This window comes from Macaca thibetana, chromosome X (genome assembly GCF_024542745.1).
Source record: "Macaca thibetana thibetana isolate TM-01 chromosome X, ASM2454274v1, whole genome shotgun sequence".
In the NCBI taxonomy this organism is placed as follows: domain Eukaryota; kingdom Metazoa; phylum Chordata; class Mammalia; order Primates; family Cercopithecidae; genus Macaca; species Macaca thibetana.
This window is the reverse complement of record NC_065598.1, coordinates 134,946,851-134,958,615: the sequence shown is the minus strand read 5'-3', so window position 1 is coordinate 134,958,615 and position 11,765 is coordinate 134,946,851. Positions and strand designations below refer to the sequence as shown.

Below are 11,765 nucleotides of genomic sequence, written 5' to 3'. Positions count from 1 at the left end.
TGCAAACTCCACCTCCCAGGTTCAAGTGATTCTCCTCCCTCAGCCTCCCAAGTAGCTGTGATTACAGGTGCCCACCACCACACCCAGCTAATTTTTGCATTTTAATACAGATGGGGTTTTACCATGTTGGCCAGACTGGTCTTGAACTCCTGACCTCAAATGATCTGCCCACCTCTGCTTCCCAAAGTGCTGGGATTACAGCTGTGAGCCACCATGCCTTGAACCCGGGAGGTGGAGGTTGCAGTGAGCCAAGATGATGCCATTGCACTCCAGCCTGAGCCAAACTCTGTCTCAAAAAAAAAAGTCACCTGGTAAAATTTGTATACAGAAGCTTATGCTTCCCCATGGTGAGATTATGTTGTCAGAGTATGACACACAATGGTAATGATGTCATAAATGCCTAGAACACTCTGAACCACATAAATTCAGTAGTTACCTTGAGAATTAGTAGACGAATCATTTGAACCAAGTTGCGGACATGAATCTTGTTATTTGTGTCCTACTTCTGTCCATTTGGACAAATAATTGTATGACTACAAACCAAACGAATGGATCTTCTACTACAGGTAGGTGCCTAACCTTAAAACTTGTAAATTATGATCTGTTATAGTATACATTAAAGTATTCAATTAGAAAAGCCAGCTGTGTTTAAGAAATCTGCTGTTACTTTGCTGTTGCTTTTAGCAGTGTTAACATTAGTAGGTCTTCAAGAATTTCTAATACAACAGCTGATATTTCTACTTCTGTGTAAAAAACTTAAGCAAAATATAAGCGTCAAGATGACAGACTTATGGTCCTCCTTTACCACCCTTCCCCACTCAATATACCAACCCGTCCCCACCAAACTAGCTAATACTATATAAATGAATCTGGCAAGGGACTTAACATATAGTAGGGGTTTTTTGTTTTTTGTTTTTTGTTTTTTGGGTTTTTTAATTTAAGTTCTGGGATACATGTGCAGAATGTGCAGGTTTGTTACATATGTATACATGTGCCATGGTGGTTTGCTACACCTATCAGCCCGTCATCTAGGTTTTAAGCCCTGCATGCATTAGGCATTTGTCCTAATCCTCTCCCTTCCCTTGCCCCCCACCCCCACAGCAGGCCCAGTGTGTGATGTTCCCCTCCTTGTGTCCATGTGTTCTCATTGTTCAACTGCCACTTATGAGTGAGAACATGAAGAGTTTGGTTTTCTGTTCCTCTGTTAGTTTGCTGAGAATGATGGTTTCCAGTTTCACCCATGTCCCCGCAGAGGACATGAACTCATTCCTTTTTATGGCTGCATAGTATTCCATGGTGTATATGTGCCACATTTCCTTAATCCAGTCTATCATTGATGGGCATTTGGGTTGGTTCCAGGTCTTTGCTATTGTAAATAGTGCTGCAGCAAACATACATGTGTATGCGTCTTTACAGTAGAATCATTTATAATCCTTTGGGTATATACCCAGTAATGGGATTGCTGGGTCAAATGGTATTTCTGGTTCTAGATCCTAGAGGAATCGCCACACTGTCTTCCACAATGGTTGAACTAATTTACACTCCAATCAACAGTGTAAAAGCGTTCCTATTTCTCCTCCCTTCATCAGCATCTGCTATTTCCAGACTTTTTAATGATCACCATTTTAACTAGCATGAGATGGTATCTCATTGTGGTTTTGATTTGCATTTCTCTAATGACCAGTGATGATGAACTTTTTTTCATAGGTTCGTTGACCCCATAAATGTCTTCTTTTGAGAGGTGTCTGTTCATATCCTTCGCCAACTTTTTGATGGGGTCATTTGCTTTTTCTTGTAAATTTGTTTAAGTTCCTTGTAGATTCTGGATATTAGCCCTCTGTCAGATGGATAAATTGCAAAAATTTTCTCCCATTCTGTAGGTTGCCTATTCACTCTGATGATAGTTTATTTTGCTGTGCAGAAGCTCTTTAGTTTAATTAGATCCCATTTGTCAATTTTGGCTTTTGTTGCCATTGCTTTTGGTGTTTGAGTCATGAAGTCTTTGCCCATGCCTATGTCCTGAATAGTATTGCCTAGGTTTTCTTCTAGGGTTTTTATGGTTTTAGGTTTTACATTTAAGTCTTTAATCCATCTTGAGTTAATTTTTGAATAAGGTGTAAAAAAGGGATCCAGTTTTTGTTTTCTGCATATGGCTAGCCAGTTTTGCCAGCATGATTTATTAAATAGGGAATCCTTTCCCCATTGTTTTTGTCAGGTTTGTCAAAGATCAGATGGTTTTAAATGTGTGGTGTCATTTCTGAGGCCTCTGTTTTGTTCTTTTGGTCTGTATGTCTGTTTTGGTACCAGCACCATACTGTTTTGGTTACTGTAACCTCGTAGTACAGTTTGAAGTAAGGTAGAGTGATGCCTCCAGCTTTGTTCTTTTTGCTTAGGATTGTCTTGGCTACACAGGCTCTTTTTTGGTTCCATATGAAATTTAAAGTAGTTTTTTCTAATTCTGGGAAGAAAGTCAGTGGTAGCTTGATGGGAATAGCATTGAATCTATAAATTACTTCAGGCAGTATGGGCATTTTCACGATATTGATTCTTCCTATCCATGAGTGTGGAATGTTTTTCCATTTGTTTGTGACCTCTCTTATTTCCTTGAGCAGTGGTTTGTAGTTCTCCTTGAAGAGTTCCTTTACATCCCTTGTAAGTTGTATTCCTAGGTATTTAATTCTCTTTGTAGCAATTATGAATGGGAGTTCACTCATTATTTGACTCTCTGCTTATCTATTATTGGTGTATAGGAATCCTTGTGATTTTTGCAAATTGATTTTGTATCCTGAGACTTTGCTGAATTTGCTTATCAGCTTAAGGATATTTTGGGCTGAGATGATGGGATTTTCTAAAATACAATCACATCATCTGCAAACAGAGACAATTTGACTTCCTCTCTTTCTATCTGAATACCCTTTATTTCTTTCTCTTGCCCGATTGCCCTGGCCAGAACTTCCAATACTATGTTGAATAGGAGTGGTGAGAGGGCATCCTTGTCTTGTGCAGGTTTTCAAAGGAAATGCTTCCAGCTTTTGCCCATTCAGTATGATATTGGCTATGGGTTTGTCATAAATAGCTCTTATTATTTTGAGTTATGTTCCATCAATACCTAGTTTATTGAGAGTTTTTAGCATGAAGGGGTGTTGAATTTTATCAAAGGCCTTTGCTGTATCTATTGAGATAATCATGTGGTTTTTGTAATTGGTTCTGTTTATGTGATAGATTACATTTATTGATTTGCGTATGTTGAACCAGCCTTGCATCCCAGGGATGAAGCCAACTTGATCATGGTGGATAAGCTATTTGATGTGCTGCTGGATTCAGTTTGCCAGTATTTTATTGAGGATTTTCACATCGATGTTCATCAGGGATATTGGCCTGAATTTTTCTTTTTTTGTTGTGTCTCTGCCAGGTTTTCATATCAGGATGATGCTGGTCTCATAAAACGAGTTAAGGAGGAGTCCCTCTTTTTCTATTGTTTAAAATAGTTTCAGAAGAAATGGTACCAGCTCCTATTTGTATCTCTGGTAGAATTTGGCTGTGAATTGTCTGGTCCTGGGCTTTTTTTGGTTGGTAGGCTATTAATTACTGCCTCAATTTCAGAACTTGTTATTGGTCTATTCAGGGACTTGACTTCTTCCTAGTTTAGTCTTGGGAGAATGTGTGTGTCCAGGAATTTATCCATTTCTTCTAGATTTTCTAGTTTATTTGTGTAAAGGTGTTTATACTATTATCTGATGGTAGTTTGTATTTCTGTGGGATCAGTGGTGATATCCCCTTTATTACTTTTTATTGTGTCTATTTGATTCTTCTCTCTTTTCTTCTTTATTAGTCTGGCTAGTGGTCTATTTTATTAATATTTTCAATAAACCAGCTCCTGGATTCATTGATTTTCTTTTTGAAGGGTTTTTTGTGTGTCTATCTCCTTCAGTTCTGCTCTGATCTTAGTTATTTCTTGTCTTCTGCTGGCTTTTGAATTTGTTTGCTCTTGCTTCTCTAGTTTTTTTCATTGTGATATTAGGGTGTCAGTTTCAGATCTTTCCTGCTTTCTGATGTGGGCATTTAGTGCTATAAATTTCCCACTTAACACTGTATTAGCTGTGTCCCAGAGATTCTGGTACATTGTCTCTTTGATCTCACAGTTTCAAAGAACTTCTTTATTTCTGACTTAATTTTGTTATGTACATTCAGGAGCAGGTTGTTCAGTTTCCATGTAGTTGTGTGGTTTTGAGTGAGTTTCTTAATCCTGAGTTCTAATTTGATTGCACCATGATCTGAAAGACTGTTTGTTATGATTTCTGTTCTTTTGCATTTGCTAAGGAGTGTTTTACTTCCAATCACGTGGTTGGTTTTAGAATAAGTGCTATGTGGTGCTGAGAAGAATGTATATTCTGTTGATTTGGGTTGGAGAGTTCTATTAGGTCCACTTGGTCCAGAGCTGAGTTCAAGTTGTGAATATCCTTGTTAATTTTCTGTCTCCTTGATCTGTCTAATATTGACAGTGGGATGTTAAAGTTTCCCACTATTACTGTGTGGGAGTGTAAATGTCTTTGTAGGTGTCTAAGAGTTGGTTGTATGAATCTGAGTGCTTCTGTATTGGGTGCTTATCTATTTAGGATACTTAGCTCTTCTTGTTGCATTGATACCTTTACCATTATGTAATGCCCTTCTTTGTCTTTTTTGATCTTTGTTGGTTTAAAGTTCATTTTTTCAGAGGCTAGGATTGCAACCCTTGCTTTTTTTGGCTTTCTACTCACTTGGTAAATATTCCTCCATCCCTCTATTTTGAGCCTATGTGTGTCTTTCCACGTGTGATGGGTCTCCTGAATACAGCATACTGATGAGTCTTGACTCTTTATCCAATTTGCCAGTCTATATCTTTTAATTGGAGTATTTAGTTCATTTACATTGAAGGTTAATATTATTATGTGTGAATTTGATCCTGTCATTATGATGCTAACTGGTTATTTTCCACATTAGTTGATGCAGTTTCTTCATAGTGTCATTGATCTTTATATTTTGGTGTGTTTTTGCAGTGACTGGTACTGATTTTTGCTTTCCATATTTAGAGCTTCCTTCAGGAGCTCTTGTAAGGCAGGCCTGGTGGTGACAAAAATCCCTCAGTATTTGACAAATATTTTGACAAAAGACAAAAATCCTTTCTTGTCTAGAAAGGATTTTATTTCTCCTTCATTTATGAAACTTAGTTTGGCCGATATAAAATTCTGAGTTGAAAATTCTTTTCTCTAAGAATGTTGAATATTGGCCCCCACTCTCTTCTGGCTTGTAGAGCTTCTGCAGAGAGATCCTCTGTTAGTCTGATGGGCTTCCCTTTGTAGGTAATCTGACCTTTCTCTCTGGCTGTGCTTAACATTTTTTCCTTCGTTTCAACCTTGGAGAATCTGATGATTATGTGTCTTGGGGTTGCTCTTCTCCAGGAATATCTTAGTAGTGTTCTTTGTATATTCTGAATTTGAAAGTTGGCCTGTCTCGCTAGGTTGGGGAAGTTCTCCTGGATAATATCCTGAAGAGTGTTTTCCAACTTGGTTCCATTCTCCCTGTCACTTTCAGGTACACCAATCAATCATAGGTTTGGTCTTTTCACATAGTCCCATATTTCTTGGAGGCTTTGTTCATTTTGTTTTTTATTCTTTTTTCTCTAATCATGTCTTCACACCTTATTTCAGTAAGTTGATCTTCAATCTCTGATATCCTTTTTTCTGCTTGATTGATTTGGCTATTGATACTTGTATATGCATCTGAAGTTCTCATACTGTGTTTTTCACCTCCATCAGGTCATTTATGTTCTTCTCTAAATGGGTTACTCTAGTTAGCCATTTCTGTAATCTTTTATCAATGTTCTTAACTTCCTTGCATTTGGTTAGAACGTGCTTCTTTAGCTCAGAGGAGTTTGTTATTACCCACCTTCTGAAGTCTACTTCTGTCAATTCATCAAACTCATTCTTTGTCCAGTTTTGTGCCCTTGCTGCAGAGGAGTTGTGATCATTTGGAGGAGAAAATACATTCTGGTTTTTGGAATTTTCAGCATTTTGGGACTGGGTTTTCCTCATCTTCGTGGATTTATCTGTCTTTGATCTTTGAGGCTAATGACCTTTGGATGGGGTTTTTGTGTGGGGGTCCTTTTTGTTGATGTTGATGTTACTGCTTTCTGTTTTTAGTTTTTCTTCTAACAGTCAGGTCCCTCTTCTGCAGGTCTGCTGCAGCTTGCTGGAGGTCCACTCCAGACCCTATTTGCCTGGGTATCATCAGTGGAGGCTGCAGAACAGTAAAGATTGCTGCCTGCTCCTTCCTCTGGAATCTTTGTCCCAGAGGGGCACAAGCCTGATGCCAGCCAGAGCTCTCCTGTATGAGGTGTCTGTCGACCCCTGCTGGCAGGTCTCTCCATCCAGGAGGCACGGGGGTCAGGAACCCACTTGAGGAGGCAGTCTGTCTCTTAGCAGAGCTTGAGTGCTGTGCTGGAAGAATCCTCCTTGTCAGAATCCACTGCTCTCTTCAGAGCCGGCAGGCAGGAACGTTTAAATCCACTGCAACTGCACCCACAGCCACCCATTCTCCCAGGTGCTCTGTCCCAGGGAAGTGGGAGTTTTATCTGTAAGCCTCTGACTGGGGCTGTTGCGTTTCTTTCAGAGATACCTTGCCCAGTGAGGAGGAACCTAGAGAGGCAGTCTGGCCACAGTTGCTTTGCAGCACTGTGGTGAGTTCCACCCAGTCCGAACTTCCTGGCCTCCTTAGCACTGTCAGGGGGAAAACTGCCTACTGAAGCCTCAGTAATGGTGGACACCCCTCCCACCACCAAGCTCCATCATCCCAGGTCTACTTCAGACTGCTGTGCTGGCATCAAGAATTTCAAGCCAGTGAATCTTAGCTTGCTGGGCTCCATGGGAGTCGGATCTGCTGAGTGAGACCACATGGCTCCCTGGCTTCAGCCCCCTTTCCAGGAGAGTGAACGGTTCTGTCTCACTGGGCTTCCAGGTGCCACTCGGGGGAAAAACAACAACAACGACAACAACAAAACTGCTACATTTAGCTCTGTGTCTGTGCAAATAGCCACCCAGTTTTGTGCTTGAAACCCAGGGCCCTGGTGTTGTAGGGACATGAGAGAATCTCCTGGTCTGTGGATTGCCAAAACCATGGGAAAAGCGTAGTATCTGGGCTAGATAATACAGTCCCTCACGGCTTCCTTTGGCTGGGGGAGGGAGTCCCCTGGCTCCTTGCACTTCCCGGGTGAGGCAACGCCCCACCCTGCTTCTGCTCACCCTCCTTGGGCGACACCCATTGTAGTCCCAATGAGATGAACTGGGTACCCCTAAGCAGTCCCAGTGAGATGAACTGGGTACCTCAGTTGGAAATGCAGAAACCACCCGCCTTCTGCATTGGTCTCACTGGGAGCTGCAGACCAGAGCTGTTCCTATTTGGCCATCTTGCCAGATCTCCAGCATATAGTAGGTTTTTAACAAGGGTTTGTTTTTGTCACATCTCTTTTCAATTACACACATTCACACACACATTGACGCTCAAGTACACTTATACATGCAAGACATACACACACAGATTCAAAAACCTGGGTAATGTGATAAGCAAGCCAAGATTCAGGGATAACCCAGGTAATGGTATGGATTAGTCAGTGATGCCTCCCAGATTTAGCTTCTAGACTGGCTGGATCCATGAGGTAAAAACATAATAGTGGTACAATTAATCAGGTTTAAAAAATAATTGATGAAGAAATGTTATTTCGATCTACACTATCAAACCACTATCAATGTAAAAAAAAAAAAAAAACTTGGTTACCTAACACCTTCTCTGATTATACAATCTCTTTGCAGGAGATAAACCTGTTGAATCAATGCAGACAAAATTGAACTACCTTAGAAGAAATCTACTTATTTTAGTCGGTATTATCATCATGGTTTTTGTCTTTATCTGTTTTTGTTATCTCCATTATAACTGTTTGAGTGATGATGCATCCAAAGCAGGAATGTAAGTTTTACTCCTTTGAATTAAGAGTGCAAGGTGTGTGTGTGTGTGTGTGTGTGTACATATAGTGGAGGTTTCATTGTTCAGGTTACTTAATATTAACTTTAGACTTCTGAAGAGCTACCAACCTTTTGTAGGTGAATATTTTCACTTAAATTATATCAACTCTTAAATATTCTCTAGTACATTATTAACTTTAGTCAAAGTGTCTCTTGTTCAGGGTTCAGCTGAACTCCAGGATATTAATTGCATTATAAATTCAATATAGGAAAAGAGGGCATGAATATCCAAATAAGAGTGGGAGAATGAAGAGAAAGAGAGAGGGAATTGGGTCTCTGTTTTTCTTTTTCTTTTTTTTTTTTTTTTTTTTTTTTGAGACGGAGTCTCGCTCTGTCTCCTAGGCTGGAGTGCAGTGGCCGGATCTCAGCTCACTACAAGCTCCGCCTCCCGGGTTCCCGCCATTCTCCTGCCTCAGCCTCCCGAGTAGCTGGGACTACAGGCGCCCGCCACCTCGCCCGGCTAGTATTTTGTATTTTTTAGTAGAGACGGAGTTTCACCGTGTTAGCCAGGATGGTCTTGATCTCCTGACCTCGTGATCCGCCCGTCTCGGCCTCCCAAAGTGCTGGGATTACAGGCTTGAGCCACCGCGCCCGGCCGGGTCTCTATTTTTCAAAGACAATAAAACATTTTGGATAATCTACCATTTTAAGATTTAATCGCATGAAAAAATTATTCACTGTTGTTACTCTCATGATCTCAATGCCTGCCTTTTATATACTAGTTCCCTAAAAATATTCCATTCCAAAGACTGGTGACTAAAATGTGGTACCAGTACTGTATTCTTTAGTTTCAGAGGAATGTTATGATTTGAAATATGCACAGATAACTTGGTGTTGTAAATATGATACAAAACAATGACTTTTTCTATAGTTTTTTTCTTGTGATACATTATCAATTTGTGACTTTTTAATAAAAAGTTTAATTCTGAAATAAGTGAGGTTCATTCTCTCTCTCTCTCTCTCTGTGTGTGTGTGTGTGTGTGTGTGTTTCTCTCTTTTTACAGTAGATTTGAAACAACTTTGTGTAATTCTATATGTGGATTATACAGTTATCTAATGTGGTTAAATAGTAAAATGCTCTTAAGAAAAAGCATTAAACAAGAGTTCATATTTATAACCTTAGTTGTGGCTTTCACCACTCTCCAATTCTGTTTTTGTGGTTTTGTTTGTTTGTTTGCTTTTGAGACAGTGTCTCACTCTGTCACCCAGGCTGGAGTGCAATGGCATCATCTTGGCTCACTGCAACCTCCGCCTCCCAGGTTCAAGCGATTCTCCTGCCTCAGCCTCCCGAGTAGCTGGGGACTACAGGCGTGCACCACCACACCAGGCTAATTTTTATATTTTTAATAGAGATGGAGTTTCACCATGTTGGCCAGCCTGGTCCCGAACTCCTGGCCTCAAGTGATCTGCCCACCTTGGCCTCCCAAAGTGTGGGATTACAGGTGTGAACCACCATGCCCAGCCATCACACTCCAATTCTTACTGTGTTCAGTTTTCATATTAAAGTCCCAAAAAGACCATAGGTCTAAGCTGACAGTACCATATGTTCTCTGATAATAATAACAGGTCTCTTTTGTTTTAAATCATATACTCCAAATTTTCTATACTTTCAGGGTCAAGAAAAAAGGTATAGCAGCCAAGTCATCCAAAACATCATGCAATGAAGCCAAGACAGCCAGTCAATGCAGTCCTGAAACACAACCCATGCTATCCACTGTAGACAAGTTATCTGATTCCTCAAGTCCAGAAAGGTCATCCACACCATCCAGTACAGAAAAATTAATCAGGCCCTCAAGTCTACAAAAGCCATCCATACCAAACAGCGCAGGAAAGTTAACTAGGCCATCAAAGCCAAAAAGGTCATCCAGGTCATCACGCTCAAAAAAATTATGCAAGTCATCTCACCTGGAAAAGGCACATAGAACAGGCAGTCCAGAAAAATCACGTAAGCTAGACTATGCGTGTAATCTAGCCAGTTCAGATAAGCCAGTCAGGCCACCTCGGCTATCCAAGCCACTTTGTTCATCTCATCCACAAAATGAAATGTCACCATCCGAGCCATTCAGTCTAAAGGAATTGGCTAAGCCTCCCAAACATTTTAATCCAAAAAGGTCAGTGAGTCGAGGCAGGGCAGCCTTATTATCCAACTCTAAAGTAGCCGAAACTTGTCAATCCTACAAGAAAAAACATCTTGTTTCCAAAACTTATAAGCCTTTGGTCAATGATATTTCTGAGGCAAAGGAGAAAAACACTCAAAACCTATATGTTTCAAGCAAAGTCAAGTCCTCTCCCAGGTCCTTTCGTGAGTTACATTCCAGGAACAATGCATACGATGATCACGTGAATGACAGTGATATGATGAGTTATTACAGTGAGGATGACAGTGATAAAGATATAATCATTACGTGCGACAGAGGGTACAATCAAGTCACCTCTGAAGTAACCCTAAATGATTAGGAGCTCAACAAAAATAAAATCCAAGTGTGAAAGAGCAAACTTATACCAACTATTTTATGCTCATCATCCCTTAAGAAACCAGCAGAGGGAAAAATCACTATCAAGATCAGTCCAATCTGTCTTGGAGGCGATTTATTTTAAAAATATCAATAAAATACATGACATAAATTACTATTGTAATTATTATTTCATTTTAGGGGGCACAAGGATCTTTTGATGTCTCTTACTTAGACCTGGTCACTTGGATAAGAACCATAAACATACACTCATACAAACCTAGAAAGAAATTGCAAGATGGGGCCTGGTGTGGTGGCTCACGCCTGTAATCCTAGCACTCTGGGAGGCTGAGGCAGGCAGATCACCTGAGGTCAGAAGTTCGAGACCAGCCTGGCCAACATGGCAAAATCTCGTCTCTACTAAAATTACAAAAATTAGTCAGGCGTGGTGGCGGGTGTCTGTAATCCCAGCTACTCGGGAGGCTGAGGCAGGAGAATCGCTTGAATCCAGGAGGCGGAGGTTGCAGTGAGCCGAGATTGAGCAGCTGCCCTCCAGCCTGGGTAACAGAGCAAAACTCCATCTCAAAAGAAAAAAAAAAAAAGAAATTGCAATATGGGTACCCTAGACTTCCTTCCCTAGAATTAGCTCTCAACTGAAGTCTCAATCCAATTACTTTTTAATGTTTATGTGCAGTCCTCACAGTTTCATGACAGAAAAAAGACTCTTTCTGTCATGCCCAGTGCTTGTTGGAAATAGCTCTGTGCTATGGACTAAATGTTTGTGTTCCCCGCAAATTGATGTGTTGACACCTAATCCCCTATGTGATGGTATCAGGAGGTGGAGGTTTTGGGAGGTAATTAGGTCATGTAAGTACCCTTCAGCCCTATATAAGGGTACTAATCCTTTATAAGGGGCTGAAGAGACTAGAGTTCACCCCTTCCACAATGTGAGGACACAGTGAAAAGACCCCACTTACACATCATAGAGTCACCCCTCACTGAATATTCTGGTGCCTTGATCTGAACTTCCTAACCTCCAGAATTGTGAGCAATAAATTTTGGTTGTTTATAAGCCACCCAGTTGATGGTATTTTACTATAGCAGCCTGGATAGACTAAAACATTCTGTTCGCTTGGTTCTGGCTGAGTTGGGGAAATTCCTGATAACCACTTGTTGTTGTTGTTGTTGTTTGTTTGTTTGTTTTTGAGACAAAGTCTCACTCTGTCGCCCAGGCTGGAGTACAGTGGCATGACCTCGG

General features: G+C 40.6%; 1 protein-coding gene across 1 annotated transcript; it reads left to right on the top strand.

The window, feature by feature from the left end:
- The first annotated feature begins 454 nt into the window (after positions 1-454).
- On the top strand, positions 455-10,679 carry CXHXorf66 (chromosome X CXorf66 homolog). Its single transcript, XM_050775273.1, has 3 exons — positions 455-566; positions 7,845-7,998; positions 9,668-10,679. Exons 1-3 carry the CDS (start codon positions 479-481, stop codon positions 10,509-10,511), a joined length of 1,086 nt encoding a protein of 361 aa, XP_050631230.1. The 5' UTR covers positions 455-478; the 3' UTR covers positions 10,512-10,679.
- The last annotated feature ends 1,086 nt before the right edge of the window (positions 10,680-11,765 follow it).

Excerpts from the sequence above, each read along its gene's own strand:
- CXHXorf66 (XM_050775273.1), top strand. The coding sequence starts at position 479 with ATGAATCTTGTTATTTGTGTCCTACTTCTGTCCATTTGGACAAATAAT. Across the intron at positions 567-7,844 it reads GAATGGATCTTCTACTACAG|GAGATAAACCTGTTGAATCA; the intron begins GTAGGTGCCTAA and ends ATCTCTTTGCAG. Across the intron at positions 7,999-9,667 it reads GATGCATCCAAAGCAGGAAT|GGTCAAGAAAAAAGGTATAG; the intron begins GTAAGTTTTACT and ends CTATACTTTCAG.